At 42.4% G+C, this 21,405-nt stretch overlaps 1 protein-coding gene across 1 annotated transcript; it reads left to right on the top strand.

Moving 5' to 3' along the window:
* Positions 1–1,425: 1,425 nt before the first annotated feature.
* PLA2G10 (phospholipase A2 group X) lies at positions 1,426–20,998 on the top strand. Its single transcript, XM_073362410.2, has 4 exons — positions 1,426–1,595; positions 5,182–5,347; positions 16,494–16,600; positions 20,783–20,998. Exons 1-4 carry the CDS (start codon positions 1,541–1,543, stop codon positions 20,926–20,928), a joined length of 474 nt encoding a protein of 157 aa, XP_073218511.1. The 5' UTR covers positions 1,426–1,540; the 3' UTR covers positions 20,929–20,998.
* Positions 20,999–21,405: the final 407 nt, after the last annotated feature.

Genomic DNA, 21,405 nt, shown 5'->3' with positions numbered 1-21,405 from the left:
AATGACAAACAAATGGAATGTTCAAAATGCTTTCACACTTTATTATCTAAGATGTATTAGTATCATACATACTATGTAGTAGTATCAAAAAAAGAAATTTACTTACATGTGATTTATAAAAGTTAACAGTGTCCCTTTAAAAACAGCCAGAAAAAAAAACAGCATGTGCTCCCTAGGATGGTCTTTTTATTAAATTTTTAATTTCTCTACTTTTCTATAAGCTTCTCTTAAATACCAAGAGTCTCTCCTACTTCCACTCCCATTTCCAGCTTCTGACTCTCTGCTCCTCCCCCCACTTAGCATTCCTCTACTTCAGACCCTGTTTCCTGTCTGTGCCACCTCTCTCACCTGCTCACGTGAGCCATCCCTAAGGCTGAGGCTACACTAGGAAAAAAACTCAGACAAGTAGCCAATACTACAGCAGCTCAGCCAGTGGTAGTAATAATGTAAGATGATATGGTGGTTAAAATGTCAGAGACTTCACTAGCACTTCCACAATTGCAAAAATTGGTAGACAAGTAAGTTTCCCGACAAACATGAGACTAATTTCTGGCTTCTCAAGCACAAAAGTCTCCTCTTTGTGGCTTGGCGCTCTGGCCAGGTCACTAAGGTCCTCCCCTTCTGGAGAATTTTCCAAGGTCTTCCAGACCCACTGTCTGGCTAGCAGTTCCAACACCCTTGCCACTTTTTTTCCCCCCCAAACTGCTTTTTCTGTTTAGAACATGTTGTTCACCTGTTACATATGGTCTAAATCCGAGATTGCTAGCTCTCTGGGGAAGGGAGGATTCTTGCTTTGTAGAGTGTGGAGTATAAATAGGTTCTAATCCCTGTTTATGGACTTTCGGCACTGCCACAATAGAAATAATATAAGAATATACTTAGTTCCTTAAAATCCGTATTCTCCCTCACCCCCAAATCCCCCTGTGGTGGCTGGAGAGAGAGTGTGGATAAGCAGGAGCCTACAGCAGAGAGCAGAGTATCTGACTGCACACAGAATTGATGCATGCAGAGGTTTTAATATTTGTCCCCTGCATTTTCCGATACTGACAAGATTTCATGCTCTTGTGCTGGGGGTTTTACTTTGAGCATTTGTGGAATTATTACAATGATGATGACTAGTAAGTCTCCAGAAATAAGACCAAGCTCCACTGCCGCTGCAAAAGCGGACTGTCCCTGAGGAGCAGGGCTCTGGAGCCGACAGTCTGGCCCTGGAGCCCAGCCTCAGGTCGCTTGCTACCCAAGTGAATGGTGCCAGCGCTTCACGAGTCTCTTCCTTGACTGGGGCAGCAGCAGGCGCCCCTCCCAAGGGCGAATGGACCCCGAGGCTTGGCCTCACGCTCTGCAGACGTGAAGAACAGGAGGGGGGGGCAGGCTGAGGGCAACGCTTTATAGGCAGCAGACGCTGTTCTCACCCACCCACCGCTCACGGTGCGCAGCAGCCTCGGCAGGGACCGCGAGCCCAGGCTGAGCGCCAGGGAGACAGAAGCGCAGCGACTCACCCGCGGCCGCCGGCCACCCGCCCGACTCCGCGGCGCTCCTCATGGGACCCCGACGCCTGGCGTTCTTGCTGCCTCTGCTGCTCCTGCTGCAGACGGGTGAGTGGAGAGCTTGCGGCCGCCGGCCTGCCCTTTCGCCGGGGCCCAGCTGCAGCGAACACAGGGGGAGCTGCCTTGGGGCCATTGGTCTGAAACAAGTTAGAGTCCAACAGAAGTTGGGAAGGAGAGAGTGTCCCCCCCGAGCAGAGAGAGGGAAGCCAGAGTGAAAAGTTCAGGGGTCGGGTGAGCGAGAAATCACTTCGGTCTCAGTACGGGTCTACGGGCTCCTCCAGGCATCGCCTCACAGCGGGGATCTGGGCTGTATTCTATTTAATTGAACACAAAACCTGGGCTGGGCGTGTGCAGTTACAATCGTCTGACAGGCTTCAGAGTAGCAGCCCGTTAGTCTGGATCCGTAAAAAGAAAAGGAGGAATTGTGGCACCTTAGAGACTAACAAATTTATTAGAGCATAAGGCGCTCTCCTCTCAGTTCTGGCGCTCGTCACCCAGCCAAGCCCACTCTTGAGCATTCATTATGCGCTAATAAATTTGTCAGTCTCTAAGGTGCCACAAGTCTGTAGAAAGTATTTGGATAACGTATAACTCAGCCAAATCAGAAACGGATAGTCCAAGTAGTAATTGAAAAATGATCTACCACTTCAGAGAGAATATTTGTAATGCGGCCACTTTACAGCTGGCACTCAGAGCTTTTCAGTTTCTTGACTTCTGGGTGGCTAACTGTAACCTTAATGTTGCAAATATAAAGTAGGTTTTGCATTTCTTTCACACACAAAAAAAAAACCTAAAAAAAAATCAGTGCTAGATGCAAAAGATTTACATAACAATACTTTAAACTAAAGATTGCAGATCCCAGCAAAATATATATTGCAGACCTACACATTTATCCATAGCTCATGTGGAGTATATATAAAAATATTAAGAGGGCAAAGTCAAAACATTAGGAAATGCTAGAATCAAAGATTAGGAAATGCCAGAATCAAGATTGCCTGTACAACCTTAAGTAAGCCCCCTTATGTGGGCACATTATGATTTAGTCTTTAATTACATACTATTTTTCCACAGGACCCCTCCCATATTCATAGTCCAGAAGGAGCAGTGCTCACTTAGTGAACAGTTATTAAATATTTTATTTTCTCCTTATTGCTCAATTTACTGCACATTATTCAAACCCTGCTCTAATAATTCCATGTTCACTTTTATCCTGGGGTTTTCTGTGGTGCTCTTTAATACAGCATGAGTGTTTTACAAACATTAATGATTTTATTTTCCACAACACCCCATGAGATGAGGGGGGGTCTTATCCCCATTTTACAGATGGGGAACTGAGGCAGAGAGAGAGCGAGAGAGAGAGTAACGTCCAAAGTATCCATCGGTTTGGATGCCACACTTAAGACACTAGGACCTGATTTTCCCAAATACTTAGCTTTATATAGGATTTAAGTTGTTCAAAGCACAGCTCCCATGAACTTCAGTTGCAGCTGAGTGCTCAGCACTTCTGCAGAGTAAACCCAGGGTATCAAGTTGGGCACCCACAAAATAAGGAACACAGTTAATGACCACCAATGAGAAGTTTGGTTTGAGTGACTTTCCTGCCCTAGGAACTCTGTGGCAGAAGCAGGGATAGAATTCAATTCTCCAGGGAAGCATTTAACTACCTTAACCATGAGATAGTCCTTTCTCTTCCTGCAATCCCCTGCCTGATTCACTACACACCTTCCAATTTCTGCAACAAATGAATCAGGGATTTTACAGACAGACAATCTCCTTCATTATAGCATGACTCTACATTACGGACTCCAGCCTGTGCCCTGAATGAGGCAGGGGTCTTGTGGAAAACAGTCTAAGTACATGATCACATACTATAGAAGAAGAATTCTTCTATACTAATGCAAATGCACAATGGGACTCAATGAAGGTTCTACTAGGCTCCTTGTCCCAATCCCCCTTTCCCCCGAAACACACACACACACACACACTCCCAGTCTCCAAGTCTGGCTCTGGTCCCCTCTGTATTCAGGTCAGATGGCTTCCTTTTTTATGCTGCCTGGGCTTCTTTAGGGGGGAACATTGAGAGCATTGGAGAGACAGGCTCCCTCCTCTCAGTTCTGGTGCTCATCACCCAACCAAGCCCACTCTTGAGCAACAACTACAGAGAAGGCCCAGCTTCTCCAGAAGCCTCAGGCATGCTCAGTCACTCTATGGAGACAGCACATGAACAATCTGGTCAGTACTAGGAGCTGTGAAGCTTGAGCATGCATTGAATCTTGAAAAAAAATCAACTGCTAGAAGTCTATGAAGTCTCTGCTAGGCATGTGGAAACATTTTTCAAAAGTGCATTACTTGGCCAATTTGGACAGATTTTCATAGGGAAGTAAAAAGGCATATCCATGACACAAAGGGCTCCCCCGGCCAAATTACTAATCACTGCTCTAAAACAAGGGGGTCAGAGATTTTCAGAGAAAAGTTAATTAGAATTTTTTTTAAACATTGCATAACAACCCGTAGACTTGATCTCTGAAGTGGCTGAACTGTTGTGGCTCAAATGTTTAAAACAAAATTGTGTCTGAGTAACACATCCCAATATATGTGTGAGTGACACCCCCAATATGGAAAATTTCACCCCAAAGGACTAAAATTTGGCAAAGTTGTAAGCCACTGAAGACAGGGTCTTATAATGGGAAGTGTCAAGCAGCCTGAAGAATAGGCAGTGTTATAATGGGCTTCTGTAAATTTATTTAGTTATGCATCATAATTTTATAAAGTTATGCACCTTAGACCTCAGTGTAAATAAAAATTATTTCCTGTAGCAGATAAAGCTTTCTGGTTCAATGGGTGAACTCTACTTCCTCCTCCTCACCCTGCTGAGGGGCACAGACCATCTGCAGCAGCACCCTCTGCCCCAGCACAACCCTAATCGCAGCATGGTGCAGAGAGCAGGTCAGGGGAGGGAGGGAGGTGGGATGGGTTTTCACTCTGCAGCAGCAATTCATGTCCTTTGGGCTGGCTCCCTGTTCTGGGTGTTGCAACCTGGCACACTGGGTTGCAGCACTACTCAGGTTGGGAAGTTTTGTAGTGTATTAGTAAATCAAATAAATGAATTATCTCGTATCCAGGATAGGTAAAAGCCTAGTTAGGTAGGTTACATCTTATAATTACAGTCCTGGTAAATTGGAGATTAGGGTTCCAACGTTCTAGCTCTCTCTCTCCAATTATAATGGGCTCTGCCTTTATTCCAACATCCCAGTGCTTGAGGTCATAACTGTCAGTCAAACTCTATTCTAATCCTCTCATCGGAGGGTCATTTATAGTCTTCCTTTGAAGTCTAAGTATGACCATTATTACTTCTGTCATAACGATTGATAATCTGTCATAGATTATACAATGGAATTTAAAGCCAACATATCCTCCCCACTACATGACCCAATTTTATTTAATAATGTAGAGGACTCTACCACTTTACTATGCTCTTAGTAGTATGTTAAAAAACAAGCATTTAAACATTAAAATCTCTAACAGAGTAAAGACAACATTAACAGTTTCAAATAACTGAAGCTCTAAAGTGCATAGTGAACATTCTCAGAAAGATTATTCAGATACTGAGTGAAGCATCTTGGTTTTTCTTTAGATTATAAAGGTGCTTTGGGAAAAAAACATTCTAGGAATCGAAGAGGAATCCTTGAATTAGCTGGAGCCATTAAATGCAGCACAGGACGCACTCCTTTTGCCTATCTACGTTATGGATGCTATTGTGGTCTGGGAGGGCAAGGCTGGCCCAAGGATAAAGTAGACTGGTAAGAGAACACATTTATATTTAACCAAAATACTGGGTTTAACACAAGAACAGTAGGGGAGAGAATAAAATAGGCTGTAAATCAGGTAAGAATTTAGCCTATTTAACACTAGTGGGGTGTATAAATGGGGGCAGTATCTGGCCCAGTGGGCAAGGTGTAGCTTCAGAGTGCTAAAATTCCATTGCAATGAAATTTTTACATGAGTCTTCCTTGGCTTTGAACTCCGCTCAGTGAGTTGTACTAACTTTATAGGATGAGTTCACCACTTTGCTACTGCTATTGTTTGACCGAGTGTCCCAGACTTCATTTTATAATCCATCTTCTCAGAGGAAGTTTTAAAGCTCATCCCTTTTTAAGTTCTGTATATCAGAAATGATGGTAATGTTCTCACAAGGATAAAAAGCAGCTTTTTTGCCTTTTGTAATGAAGAGCTGGAAGGATATTTCTTACTCTTTCCAGAAAAAAATTATTTATGGGCCCAAACATGGAAAATTTCAACCCCAAAAGTGAGTGGTTTAGATTGTTATTAGTGTCTGAAAAAAAGGAATCTATGAAAGAAAACTTGTGCAAACAGACCAAATTATCCAAAAAAGTATATTTATAAATTATACATTTTTGTGCCAGTGTGGATTCCACTCTAGGTGTACATTCATACACCTTATGCATGCAACACTGGATTTTATTTGAATACTGTGCATCTGGGCCGCACAAGAGCCCTGTGCCTGTGAGCTGTTTGGAAGGAAGGTACATTCAAGCAGCCTCACTCCAATTGAAGGTGGCCTATTCTTGTCAGTGGGCCAAATAGGCAGAGAGAGACGTTCTTCCTGCCCAAGCTTCCTTACAAAAGCAGAGGAGCCAAGACATCATAAAAAGCCAGTTTAGCCTAAAAGGCACCCAAGTCTATGACCACCATGATGATGATGATGGTGATCATGCAAAAAGCACTAAGATGCCAAATCTTGGGATGTTCCCTTGTAAGGTACAAGCCACAATTTAGAATTAACCCCTCAAATGTTGGTAGCTGTTCAGCAAATGGACTAAGACCCCTAAATATGAGGCTTTACCAAATTCAGAACTGGGGAATCTGGTCTCCCCTGTGAAATATGGTCTAGGGTCACCCAGCTCTGAAAGCCGAGCAGATAGTGGCAGCTCCTGCCTGGGCATGCAGCTCTGAAGGCATGCTAGCGCAGCACAGCACTTTAGTCAGTAAAGGTTGCTACATCCTTGAAATATGCTATTTATGTCATGACCAACCTGCAAAAATTGTGTGATTTCTCTGTGATTTAAGGAGACCCCCTACTTATATTCACTGAGATTCCACAGTGAATCTATGCTCTTTAGGAATCTATGCTCTTCCACCCTATTGAAAGGCATACCCTCAACCACCACACACCAGAGATTGCATACCCAGTTTTACCACAGAGTACTAGACCAGGAAATACCCTAGGTACAACAAAGAGAGTCTGTGATGGGGCAGAGTGGCCCTGCACTGGTACCGCAGGGGTTAACCCTTCCTTCCTGACAGAGGACGCCCCGCCCCGGAAGCCCTGCTGGGCATGCTCCAACTGGAGAATAGGTATAAAAGCCTGCAGAAGTGTTCAGTCTAGGTTGACCACCGGAGTAGGAGGCGGCACACCGCCAGCTCTTGAGGAGGGACAGCCAATGCTCCAGGATCCAGCCAAGCTGGGACGCACCTGGCGTCCCAGATGGAGGTCTCAACAGGAGGGGATGGACCGGAGGCCCTGCCCCCCAGTGTGGAGAACACAACGTTGAGGGTAGAAAGTGACCCAGGGGAACTTTAGAGACAAGCAGCATTAAAACTGCACTGACCCTCGGCGTGTTGTGGGCGGATCACCACCAAGCTAAGCGCGAGGGGAAACCCCGCCAATAGGAGAGTCCTGGGTCGGGACCCTTGGAGAGGGCGGGCCCGGGTCCCCCTACCACTCTGGCCGTTGGGCCACACTGCCTGGATACTCAGGGCGAGCTAGATGGACTCTGGCCATTGGGCCACTCTGCCCGGATACTTGGGGTGCGACAGATGGACTCTGGCCATTAGGTCCCGCTACCCCGACCAAGGGGCGAGCACGGGGAAACCGGCCATTGAGCCACATTGGAACGCCCTTCAAGGGATGGGCGTGGGAACTTGAGTGGCGAGGCCCCGACACCCCATCCACCCCTGCCACAATGGGGCACTGTGATGCCAGACCCATCAGAGTCCTTTATCTAGAGGAAATAAAGAGGCACCATCCTATACTAGACCTCAGCAGACTCAAATATATACACCATCACAAGTTCAGGATGGTAATACTTGCCTCCATCATCCCATCACTCCAAACTCAAGATGAGGTCACTGCTCCAATTTGCATATCACCATCTACTTGACCCACAAGAAGTATTTGATTTACTGTGGGCAAGGATGCACTTGATCATCATCCCCTTTCTGCAGGGGAGGCTATAGTTCTGGGAATGGTGCAGTCAGCATGGAGTGACTAAGATAGCTCTGCACTTACCAGGGGTCAGCAACAACCTAGTGGACTTTCTGATAAGGAACGTGGCAACCAGCCATCAGCAGTCACTGAAGAAATCCATCCTGGAACTGATATTCCATTGGTATACAACTCCCACGATAGACTGTTTGCCATGGCAGACAATGCCAAGTGCATCATCCCCTTTCTGCTCCCAAGGAGATATGAGCTCTGGCTCCCTTCTAGGTGCCTTGTACAGCAGTTGTTGACACCAGCAAAGTAAATCTTCCCACTGATCTCCAGGATCATATCCAAGCTATGGTCAAGATAGTCAAAATTGACTCTGCCAGTAGTGGGCTATCAGACCACCTACATATGCCCAGCCATTTCCCCATATGCCTTCCCACCTGTTCAGACATGTTTTCATAAAACTATGGTCAAATATTGCTCCCAGGCCCAGTTACTGCTTCTGATGACCTAGATGTCGGGTGGTTGAGCAGGACTGCTAAAAATTACTCCCTGCAGGTCCAAAAGATCATTTTACAGTGTCAAACCCTCCACCAGGAAGCCTTACTTCTTGAAGTGGAAAAAGATTTTCCATACTGGCAGGTCAGGGTGAACTCAATGTGAAGCCAGTGGAGGCCCCAATACCAAAGATTCTGCACTGCATACTGCTGCTGAAGCAAGCAGGCCTAGCCTTTTAAATGGAGCTAAAGTCCATCTGGCAGCAATATTAGCATGCCACACCCCAATACAGTCACGTTCAATCTTTTCACATTCCACCGTATTGAGATTCTTCAAGGGCCTTCTCCATGCCTGCCCTATGGTTAGAGACCCTGCTCCCACATGGAAGCTTGATGTGGTTCTACAGCTCATGGAGCCTCAATTCAAATAGTTAATGTAATGTTCGTTATACCACCTCACCATTACGAGTCTCTCTCATAGCCATCACGCCAACATGGAGAGTGAGAACTGCAAGCTCTCCTGGCAGGACAGCAATATATATCCTTCCATGATGACAAAGTGGTGATTAAACTGCACCCAAGATTCATCCCTAAAGTGTTCTCAGAATTCCCTGTGAACCAGTATTATTCTACGGATGGTCTTCCCTCAGCTGCACTCATCAGTAAAGAAGCTTCATACATGTTCAGGGCCCTGCTTTATTACAAGGGCCAAATCTTTCAGGACTTCTACCTTGGTCTCTGTGCCCATATACCTGGTGTGCAGAAATGCCAAGTCATCTAGCCTGAGAGTATCTCAAAGCAGTGAAATGCACTGTGTAATCTGCTATCAATTGACTGGAAAGCCTCTCCCAAAAATGTCAAGGAATGCTATACCAGGGCCCAGGGGACATCTTCAGCCTGCTTTAGAAATATACTGATCTCCGAGATCTGTAAGGCAGCCATAAGCAAGTCACTGACCTTTGTGAAACATTGTGCACTTGACGTGGCAGCCAAAACAAAGACTAAGTTCAAAAAGCAGTACCTCAATCCCTATTTGATTGATACAGCCAAGATTCCTCACTCTCACCATCTGGTAAGGGTACTGCCTGTCAGTCACCTACAGCAGGATCCACAGACACATTGTGACCGGGATCTCAGTGGGGCCAGCTGTGGTCACTCAATTATGGTGAACTGCAAAGAATAGGGCAGCCAAAACCCCAAAAGTTGGTGGATATTCCAACATTTAGATTTACCAAGCCAGCACAAAACAGCTTCTTTATTACCTTACTGGTTACTCAGAAGTCCAAACGCTTCCCTTAAAGTGTTCCAGCCTTAGGTCTCCATCCAAGTAGCTAAGTCAAATATGATGATATCTGAAAATCTTATTTCATCATATAAAAGAAAAGGTTCTACCAATCCCAAAGGATCGGACACATTACCTCCCAGGTTATTGAATATTCCAGATCTTACCCAAATATACACTACAGCCAATTCTTGTGAACTAAAATTTATTAAAAAACAAGAGTATGGTTAAAAAGATGAATATATATACAGACATGAGTTCAATTCATTGAGGTTCAGATTCATACCAGAGATCGTGGGCTTTGTAGTTGCAAAGAGTTTTCAGAAATAGTTCATAGGTTATAGTCCAATGTCCAAATCTCATTCAAGGCATAATAGCATAACTGGGACCTCAGTCTTGTGACTCAAACTTTCCCTGATGAAGCTTAAGCAGATCTGAGATGACAGAATCAAGACCCAAGGATCTTTTATACAATTTCATGTCCTCTTTGACAAGTTGGGAGTTCCTCCAGGAACAAAAGGTAATTAGGATAACTTAGAAGGAGGTCCATTACCATTACTTAGCTATAGAATTAAAGCCATTTGCTTGTTCCTCCACCATTCACAGTATGAAAGATAGATGAATACCGAGATATCCTATGTTTACAATTCATTTAAATGCTAGGATGTTCTTTTGATCTCTGAACTATCAGAATACAACATAGACAGGGACTGTTGATTACATTGTCAACCCTACTCAGACATACGTAAACAGACAAACATTATCTCCCCACGTGTCTTTTGAGAGTTATTTATTTTGCAGGATGTTTAACACTTTCTGGCCATGCGTTACCCACATACTTGAAAATGAAAGTATGGTTACTTACCCTACAGTAATTGTGATTCTTAGAGATGCTGTAGTCAGTGTGGATTCTATGAACCACATGCCATCCCTGCTTCTTTAAGTCAAAGCCCATGTAGCTAAGGAATTGCAAGGGAGCTAAGGAACGTTTGTGGCCGACCCACCCTTTATCACTCAAACTTTAAGGTCAGAAGGGCCCATCATCATCTAGCCCGGGATGGGCAAACCTTTTGGTCCGAGGGCCATATCTCGGTGGGGAAATTGTATGCAAGACCATGAAGGTAGGGCTGGGGCAAGGGGTTGGGGTGCGGGAGGGAGTGTGGGCTGTGGGAGGGGGTGCAGTGTGTAGGAAGGGGTTCAGGACAAGGGGTTGGCATATAGGAATGGTGTGAGGTGCAGGAGGGGGCTCAGGACAGGGGTTTGAGGGCTCAGGGCAGGGGGTTGGGGTCAGGAGGGGGTGCAGAGTGCAGGAAGGGGCTCAGAGCAGGGGGTTGGGTGCACCAGCGGCTCAAGGCACGGGGTTAGGGGGCTTAGGGCAGGGCGTTTAGGTGTGGGGTGCCGGAGGAGTTTGGGGTGTGGGCTCCAGCCCAGCGCCACTTACCTCCAGCAGCTCCGGGGTGGCAGTGGCGTGCAGCAGAGCTAAGGCAGGCTCCCTGCTTGCCCTGGCCCTGCACCACTCCCGGAAGTGGCCAGCATGTCCGGCAGTGGTTCCTGGGGGTGGGAGCTGCAGCAGCAGTGCCTGCAGGCGAGGGCAGCACACACAGCCCTCCGCCTCACCCAAGGGGCCACAAGGATATGGTGCTGGCCGCTTCCGGGAGTGGCGCAGGGCCAGGGAGCCTGCCTTAGCTCTGCTGCGCCACGGGACTGGCAATCCCCCGAGCTGGATTGAAAGCCTTGACAGGCCAGATCCAGCCTGTAGTTTGCCCTCCCCTGATCTAGCCTGACCTCCTGCACATTGTAGGCCGCAGAATCTCACCCACTCCTGTAATAGACCCCTAACCTCTGGCTGAGTTACTGAAGTCATCAAATCATGATTTAAAGACTTCAAGTTACAGAGAATTTGCCATTTACACTAGTTTAAACCTGCAAGTGACCTGTGCACCCCATGCTGCAGAGGAAGATTAAAAACCTCAGGGTTTCTGCCAATCTGACCGTGGGAAATTCCTTCCCAATCTCAAATATGGGAATCAGTTAGACCGTGAGCATGTGGTCAAGACACCAGCCAGACACCTGGGAAAGAATGCTCTGTAGTAACTTAGAGTCCTCCCCGTCTAGGGCCCCATCACCAGCTGTTGGAGATGATTGCTGCTAGCAGTTGCAGATCAGCTACATGCCATTGTAGGCCTTCTCCTCGTACCATCCCCTCCATAAACTTATCAAACTCTGTCTTGAAGCCACTTGTTTTTTGCCTCCACTGCCCCAATTGGAAGGCTGTTCCAGAACTTTACTCCTCTGATGGTTAGAAAACTTAGCCTAATTTCAAGCGTAAACTTGTTGATGGCCAGGTTATATCCATTTATTCTTGTGTCCACAGTGGTGCTTAACTTAAATGACTCTTCCCTCTCCCTGGTATTTATAGAGAGCAATCATATCTGCCCTAAGCCTTCTTTTGGTTTGGTTTGGTTAAACAAGCTGCTCCTGTCTGTTTCTGATAAGTCTTTCAATGGTTCCCCAGCTACGCCCCAAGATTTTCAGCTCGGCTTCCACAGCTCTTCATCATGTTTTTTTGGGCAGCCTCATTTTTGCTTGCCTTCAAGTGTCCATCTTATTGCTACTCTAGTGATGGAATCATTTTCCATCCGAAGCATATGGCCAATCCATCTCCAATGCCTCCTGGCAATGACAGCGCTCATCACTGGGGGAGCTTTGTTGCTGCCCTAAACACCAGAGGCGTAATGGGAACATGATGATGATGAAACAAGCCAAGCTCATTGAGTTTTCTCTCCTAAGGTAGGTTTTCCATTCCTTGGATCATCCTAGTAGCTGTTCTCTGCACCTGTTCCAGTTTGAATTCATCTTTCTTAAAAGAGGAGACCAGAATTGCACACACTATTCCAGATGAAGTCTCACCAATGTCTTGCATAATGGTACTAACAGTTCCCGGTCTCTACTGGAAATACCTCATCTGATGTATTTTAGGACTACATTAGCCTTTTTTCACAGCCACATCACCTTGGCAACTCAGTCATCCTGTGATCAACCAACACACCAATGTCTCTCTCCTCCATCACTTCCAACTGTCATCCCCATCTTATAGCAAAAAGATTTGTTAGTCCGTAAGTGCATGACCTTGCAGTTTGCACTATTAAATTTCATCCTATTTCTATTTCTCCAGTTTTCAAGGTCACCCAGATTTTCTTGTATGATATTCTGGTCCTCCTCCATATTGGCAATACCTCCCAACTTTGTGTCATCTGCAAATTTTATTAGCACACTCCTGCTTTTTGTGGCAAGTCAATAATAAAAATGGGCCCCAAGACCTTCCCTGAAGAATTCCACTAGTAACCTCCCTCCAGCCTGACAGGTCATCTTTCAGTATGACGCACTGAAATCTCCCCTTTAACCAGTTCCTTATCCAACTTTCAATTCTCATATTAATCCCCATCTTCTCCAATTTAATTATTTTGCCATGTGGAACGGTCTCAAATACCTTACTAAAATCCAGATAAAGGAAATGTAGAAGATTTAATATCTAAGAAAAGCACTTATCTTCTCAAAGGTGATCAGGTTGGTCTGGCACAATCTACCTTTTGAAAAGGCATATTGTATTTTATCCCAATCACCATTCACCTTTATGTCCTTAACTACTTTCTCTTTCCAAATTTGTTCCAAGACCTTGCACATAATTGAGGTCAAGTTAACAGGCCTGTAGTTGCCTGGATTACTCCCTCCCCCTCCTTTTTCTTAAAAAGAGCAAATATATTAGCAATTCTCCTGTCATAGGGAGTTTACAGATTCATTAAAATTCCTTGCTCTTGGATTTGTATGGCACATAAACACAAGCATGCATAGCCTCAAAGACACTATGAAAAATAAGATCTGGTTACGTGCACGAGTGGTTACAGTGGGATCCATACGGATGTCAACATCTTAAACTACACTTGGTAGTAACCATACTCTGATCTTTCAGCTACAAAATGCCTGCTCTAAAGATAATCATTGGGAATATGAACCTACTAAGACACTCCCTCTCCTCTGCATTATCTGTTGCACCCCAAATTTGGGATGTTGGTACCCTAACAGTAAATGGTATTGTAACCAACAGGAAAGCAGAACTTTATTTTGAATATTTCTTTAGGGCTAGAATATACAAACAGATTACATTTTAAACTCCTTTGTTGTACTGAAATCTTGACTGTACGCGGAGTAAATTTTATGATCCTCTGGCTGGTTATTTGAAGCTTTTGAATGTAACATCTGACATTTATTTTGTAGACAACTCTGTGGAAGGTAATTGCTACTTTAATTACTAAATTAGGAATACAGATGGAAAGAAGAGTATTATCTTTGCTTGTGGTCACTGTAAGCTCAAATCCTTCATTCTGGGGTATATTTTTTCAGATGCCATAAAAAGCCCCTGGTGGCAAGCCAGCTTCCTGCTTAAAAAATATGGCTATTTGTGGTATGGGTTTAGTGGGTACACAACTTGCCTTCTTTTGTCTTGGTTTTTAAGACCTCTTTATGGAGCTTCTCAATTTAGACAGCAGCTAGAAAGTACAAGACCTTTATGAAGACTTGGGCTTCACAAAGGGCAGCTGAGTTCCTATTCTCCCTGTTTTATTTCTTTGATGTTTTGATCACATCCCTACAGCTATGTTACTTTCATAAAAATCAAAGTAAGACACAGCAATTCTTAAATACACTTTTGTATTTAAACATTTGAAACAAATGGATTAAAATTAATTCCTAAACTTCAGCTAGGCAAAGGCTTGTTTTGTTTTTCCACAAACATAGTAAATTTTAACTCCATGAGGCAGCATAATCTAGTAGTTAGAACATGGTGCAGAGAACCATGACTTCCTGGGCTATATTTCTGACTACCTCAGTCCTGCTGAGGGAGTTTGGACAAGTCACCAATTTTTTCTGTGCTTTGTTTCTTTATCTGTCAAATACATATATTTAACTACACCACAAGAGCATTGTGAAACTTCGCAATCTTTAGATGAAGGGTCATGTCGAGCTGCCAAGTATTAGTTTAACAAAAATAAAGACAAAAATAAAAACTTGATAGTGCTGAAAGTCAAAGCACTACTTTTTAATCTTTGTAGGTCCAGATCCTAAAAAGTGAAACATGCCAATCTAGGAACTATCTAAAAAATCATATACGCACTACAATACTATATTTGTTTGTCACCAGAAAAGACCAGATGTCATCACTGAACAAAAAGGGCTCACTAACACATCCGACTCTCCATCTGAACAGAAAGGAGTGTACCAGTAATGATTGCATAGTTAAGACTCCAAAATTTGTAGCAGAGCCTACAGCCGCCTAATTCCAGATCCCCCCAAAATGTCCCCAGTTGTCAAAGGTTGTTGCAACAGTAGTGACTCTGGCTCAAGAATCAAGAAGGTTTATGAAATGCTAGCAATTTTACAATAAAATACTATTTCCTATATAGCTTTTCTATATTAGCTGTGTTAATTATGAAGTCTTTTAAAAACAAAGCAAACAGGAAGGGTGAGGCATTTTGAGTTATCCCCAAAATTTTTTCTAAATTAGCAACTCAATTTCATTCACTAAATGACATTTACCAACTTAATTCAGCAGTGCTGTCCAAATAAATCCCAATTAAGCAACAATTCTGCTTTTATTCTGATTAAACAGTAGTCATGTCTGTTCACTGAGGGCCATACACTCTACAAGAATTGCTTGGTTCTCTACCACAATTAAGGGACAGTACAGTACAGCTTAAGTAATGTCTTTATTTAAACAATACTATTTCATAATATACCTTACTGTCTTATCTTCTTTAGTAATAAAATCCAAAAATGGATGCCCTTAACTGTGCCAGGGTACTATTATACTGCACACTTCTTTTCATGGTGTGTAGTGTATAGACCCATGTAACCCCCTCCAGGTATAAACAGCAATGGAGACAGTGAGGCACAGCTTAGGCAAGTAAAGACACACCTGAAGGGAGTACATACTTGAGTGTGTGGGGCTGTGGGCCATGTAGGATATGTACTCCACTACATACCTGTGCCCTTCAGACTTGTCTTTACTCTGCTTGCCTAAACCATGCCTCAATAGATACATTGCTATTTGTAGCAATGTAGCCTCCAGCTGCCTGCCCTCTGCTGAAGCCCTTCCCCGCACTGCAGGAAATTAGCTAATGTGGATCTTAGATATTCTACTTGTTTTTTTCAGTAGTGGTTAGATATATGAATAAACATGGCAAAAGAATGTTGCTTAAGTGCTATACTACATTTAAAGCCAATTATCTATTCTCTCATTAAGACTCGACTGGATCTAGAAGAATTTGTTCATGGAGACATTTAGTGTTTTGTGGTTGCACAGCCTATGTACAGTACACCCTCGCTATAATGCCCTTCATTATTACAAACCTTCAGCTATAACGTAGCAGTCCCTGGATCCCAACTACAGTACAGTACTGTAAAAAAAAGGATGTTGCACATGCATGCACAATTTTTCTGTGGCATCATACGTTAAGCCCAAGGGCAGAAACTAAGGAGTGGGCCCACATCCAGCCTCCCAGGGCTGAAGCGGAAGCCCTGCTGCGGCAGGGGCCGACAGCCTGACCCTTGTTACCATGGCTCAAGGTGCAGAGATCACCTAAAATCACCTTCTGTGACCAACTCCAAGCCTTAAGTATCATTATTATTTTATTAATTAAGCTAACTCCTTTATCTAAGGCAACTTCATTAACTTACTCCAGCAGTTTCGTTCCTTTGATTGTCCTTTTGCTATACAGAACCCCTGGCCCTAACAAAAAGGCATGGATCCCAACAGGTTTGTTATAGTGAGAGTGTACTGTGGTAATAGGTAAGTGTGCCAACAAAAGCATTACAAACATTACATGACCACACAATATTATAGTGAGAGAAACATAAATCCATCTTTTTATTGCTGTCAGGTGCTGCTTTAAGCATGACTGCTGCTACAGTAAAGCAGAGCAAGCAGGCTGTAAGCCCAAGATAGAGAGCTATAACTGGGAATGTGAAGACAATGCTGCTGTGTGTGGTGAGTAATTACCTCTATTCCCTTTCTGGCACATGTCCATGGAAGACCACCACAATGCCAGTCTGCCACTTGTAACTTCCTTATTTTGTCCTCCTTCCTTTATTTTTGGCCCTTCTTTCTTTGCACCATGTCTATTAACGCTCCTAAATTTGTTCATCCTTAAAGTTTTAGCTTCAGTGAGATTCAAAATAACCACAGCTTTAAAGTGAGGGATCACAAACTGATGATTTTTCTATGACTGGGTATACATATCCGATCCTCTATGTACAGCAATACAAGGCAACTTTAAAAAGTTAATCACCAATCACACACACACTTTGCATTCTGTCATGCTACTAGAACCACACTATGCTACACTGCTGTGGTCACAAATGGAATCTTCGCCATCAAGATAGCCACTGCCAACAGTAGACTCAGAAACTGAAGTACTTTCAAATGCATCTTACAATTTACACATAGCGGGAAATGCTTCTCCACATCTGAATATTCAAAATGGACATAAGCACATCTGGGATGACTGTCATTTCTATACACTTTAGTACAGTGATTCTGCAACTTTTCCATTCTTTGCCTACTTTTCCCCCACCCCCAAAAAACAAAACACACACACACACACACCCTTCATAAGCCATCTTTCCTCCCAGCTACTAGTTCCTTGCTGCTGGGTTCCCAAAATGTTTCACACTGCAGCCTAATGGGAAAGGCTCCACTTAGTCATAGCTATAATTTATGAACCACTGCTTTAGTATATGTAATAATGCGCTACTTTACATATGGGGAGCAACATGTCCACAGGCCACACAAAAAACGCACTCTCTTTTTGAAAATATGTAGAAATTCATACTTCAGAATTCCTTGGGTCATTATTTTCTTGCTCACAGCATCTTGATAATGTGTTTTTTCTCCCGTAAGATTTAAACTACAATACATTTACCAAACTATGGGAGGGGAGAAGGGGAATGCTAAGTAATGACATGACCAGCTGGAAAAACCATGTAAAATTAAGAAAAGCAAAACAATCTGGTTATACAATAGCTACAGTCTGTCAAATTGATCAAGTACTCATTTCCTAAATTAATGCATCAGGCCCCTACAGAAAAATCTCCCCTAGAAGTCAGGATAGGAATTCATTGAGCCCTAAAATTTGGATAAGGAAAACTAATGTGAAAGAGGAACTACATGGGATTCACATTTAGAATATGCATGTTCAACAAAAATGCTGCTTAAACAATGTTTTTCAATGCACCAGAGTTTCAGCTGTAAGCTTTAACATACCTTCAAGAGGCAAAATAGAATTGTGAGTACTGTACAAGTTTCCTTCTCTCAGAAGGAAGTCAAATTATTTCCCTTCAGCCTCAAGAAATATCTTTAGTGGAGAGCCAGAAACAAAGATTGAAATATGGGAACTAAAGTTACGTTATTTATACAGAATTTTTCTCAGATTAAATCAAAAGTAATGAAATTAGAAATCAAAGACTTCACTCAGATTGACAGCACACAATAAGATTCAGAGTGGAAAGATTTTGCTGTAATTATGACTTAAATGTTTTGAGTGTGGAGGGAGGTTTTCTGTGTAACTTCCCTCTCAATTTTACAACAGTAGCCAAACATTGCAATGTAAATTGTCTCAGTAATTCTGCAATGTGTATGGTATAACTCCTACAGCCACAATTATTTTATGTATTATTTGTTAAATCTTTACTGTCCTCTCTCCCCATCTCTACCTAGTTTACTGATGAATATCTTAATTGCAGTTACTTTGAAAACTACTTAATTTAAAGAAGTCAATCTTGGAGGTCATTAATCCTTCCTGAAGACTTTCACCAAGTTTTTATACCTGCTAATAGTGATTCCAATCACTGAAAAGAGCATGTGTGTTGATTCTTACCATTATTATTACTACCAACTTAATTTGATACACCTAGAGGGAAGCATGCTTTGCCATTATACACCTGATGCCACTGTAGATTAGAGAAGATTATGTTCTTCTATTTATGTAGCTAAATTTTGACACAAAATTGGTTTCTGGTTTCAAGAGTGAAGATTGGGAAATGGGGGAGACCTTTCTAATACCAAGTATACAGACTACAGAGACTGGAAGTTAACAGATAGTAATTTGTTTAATATCCCTGTCCAGACTCAGTAACTTGTTCCTATCTTTTAGCTTTCCACCTTTCATTTGGTCACCTGACCTCCTATTTTTATAACTGTGCAGAGAATAGTAAAGCAAAACAGAAGCTGAAGAGGTTATTCTGTGATTAAGTTTACAAAAAGAAGGAAGGATTAAGCCCACAAAAGTTGTAAACTTAGTATTCGTGGTCTCAGCAAGTTTAATTCTCCCTGCTTAAACTAAGTTGTTCATTACAAGATTACATAAAACTGGGCAACACAAAATGTTGTAGTGTTTGACAAATTTTAAGACAAAAGTTACTCACGTGTAATTGTAGTTCCAACTGTATTGCTGCTGCAGAGGTAAACCCTGGGAGCAAAAACCCTGAAGCCATCTAGAAAGCAATTACTGTTGGCACCACACAAAAATATGGACACTGATATGAAACAGGAAGTTGTCTTGCCAGTAGGTTTCTTACTGTCACTTACTCCTTCTTACAAATATGATATTTAGCCAACAGAAAGGGCACATTTTGAACTTAATTTGTTTTGCTCAGGTGCGTTTGAGAATTAGTTTTAGTCTAGCATATTTAAATGCATGTAATGCTGCATTGGGGGACATGTCTAGATTATGACAATAGGTCATGTTTAAGATGCACTATTTTAAAGTTATTAACCAACTAGTGCTTGTGATCAATTTTAGGTGTCCGTGGACTTATCACTTTTTTTTAAAAAAAGGCGTTAAACCATTTCTACACTAGGATTATAAATGTTAACCAACACATTTTAACCATTTTAAAAAAAATATGGTCTAAAGGCAGCCTTCTAGTAACAGCCAAAATAAGTTAACTGCATGCTCGTGATATACAAAGTATTAAATTTAGGGTGCCTGACATGCCAGAAAGGAGGCAAAGTTTGGGGTGGGGGAGGGAAAGGGAGAGTGCTGTTCTGCATTCTTCTCATTTAAGATCTTGTCTATTCTACAGATGTAACCTGCTCTGAGATCTAACATGGTTATGTTTCAAGCACAGTTCCATTTCATAGCATGGACTAGATCTTAACTGTTACTGTGCCAACAGCTGGGAGCGATTCAGGGACAGAGTTAAAGATCCACTCTATGCTTCTCAATTCAACTTTGATTTAACAGTGTCAGAAGCCACCTGATATAAGTAGGTCCTCCAAGACTGTTGTACTTGCTCTCTACAGGTCACTGTATACTACAAATACCTGATCAAATACCAGAGTTGGAGAAAATAAAAAGACCATGTTACTGCAACATGACAGTTACAAACAAAACCTTTGTGAAAGACACAGGAAACAAGTTTTTGTAAGGTTAAATTGCACCTTACACACTATATTCAATAGCCTATTTAACAAGTCATATTGTATAAATGAGTGAGTTAAGTTTACTGTAGAAGTCTAACACCTTTGCAACTCAATTTTATAGTACATAAGTCTAACTTTTAATGTTGCATCTTTTACAAGGGCATTCATTCTCTGTATGTATTTAAGAGCCACTTCTCTCACACAGTTCTGACTAGAGCAGAGGGAGGATACAAAACAATTACCATTACTTCTTTCTGAAGAGGAGTTAAACTAATAAAATCCCTCCATTTTGTAAGCATCAGAGGATTAAAAGGTAACTCTTCACTGAGGGTTTATTCCTCCCAACACAATTAGCAGAACTAATTTCTCAGCTAAAATGAGCTCTGCAGATGGGATTGCTCACAAATCCCCTCTCCTCTCCTCTCCTCCCACTATCTCCATCTGCTGGGAGGTATCATCATCATCTAGGTTCAGTCTAGCCCAGTAATTTGGGAGAATTCTGGTTTACTATTAATCAAGTACTGCACAAAATTTCAAAATATGTAAAGAACAGTAGAGGAGGAAAGAAATCACAATTGGTTAAAATAAAAGGCTTGTTATAAAAATTAAGATGTTACAATTTATACAGGAATAAACTAACATTCAGGACAATTTTCTGAATACTACATTTACTGCTTACTGTTACCATTTGATGTCCTTTAATTACTTTAAGAACCATTTGTACTTTGTTTTCATTGTCTTTTCCAGATTCACTAGAAGACAAATGCCAAAAAATAGTGTGTGAATGTGACCGCAAAGCTGCCAAGTGTTTGGCTAAAGCCCCTTATTACCCAAGATACATTTTCTGGCCAGATTTTGTATGTGGTGACAATCACCCAAAGTGTAAGTTTTAGTGAAACAGGAGGACACTACTCTAATATTTATAAAAATCTGTATGTGCTTTTGAATTTAAAAAATAAAATTTCTCCCATCAAAAAGGATAGTGGTGATTGATTTTTTCCAACAATGTTTGCGCATGCCTAGTTTTCATAATGCATAAGCTAAAAGAAAATTTAGTGGTTCTTAACAGCTGGGAAACTGTAGCAGCTTTCGCGAACTAAATATAAGAACAATTTTATCAGAGATTTCTAATAGTGTGTGAATCTTTATCATCACAAGCAGCAATGGAATGTTAACTATGGGAAAAGCCTCTAGAACACCAGCTTTCACAATCGTTATTCACTGCAAGCTACTCATTATCTATCACCCACATATGCAAAACAGCATGTAGGGCTGGAGTGAAAACCTCCACTTTTAAATTTCATTTGAATCCTGAAGCTAGAATTTTATAATTAGATTTAGCCAAGGGAAAGGCACACTCAGAGTGACAC

This window comes from Lepidochelys kempii, chromosome 10, assembly GCF_965140285.1.
Source record: "Lepidochelys kempii isolate rLepKem1 chromosome 10, rLepKem1.hap1, whole genome shotgun sequence".
NCBI classification, from domain to species: Eukaryota; Metazoa; Chordata; order Testudines; family Cheloniidae; genus Lepidochelys; species Lepidochelys kempii.
This window is presented reverse-complemented; position numbering and strand designations above follow the sequence as displayed.

What these genes read in the sequence shown, in the direction of transcription:
- PLA2G10 (XM_073362410.2), top strand. Translation starts at nt 1,541, where the DNA reads ATGGGACCCCGACGCCTGGCGTTCTTGCTGCCTCTGCTGCTCCTGCTG. An exon ending in GCTGCTCCTGCTGCAGACGG is followed by an intron (nt 1,596 to 5,181) that starts GTGAGTGGAGAG and finishes GTTTTTCTTTAG; the next exon opens with ATTATAAAGGTGCTTTGGGA. An exon ending in AGACAATGCTGCTGTGTGTG is followed by an intron (nt 16,601 to 20,782) that starts GTGAGTAATTAC and finishes TGTCTTTTCCAG; the next exon opens with ATTCACTAGAAGACAAATGC.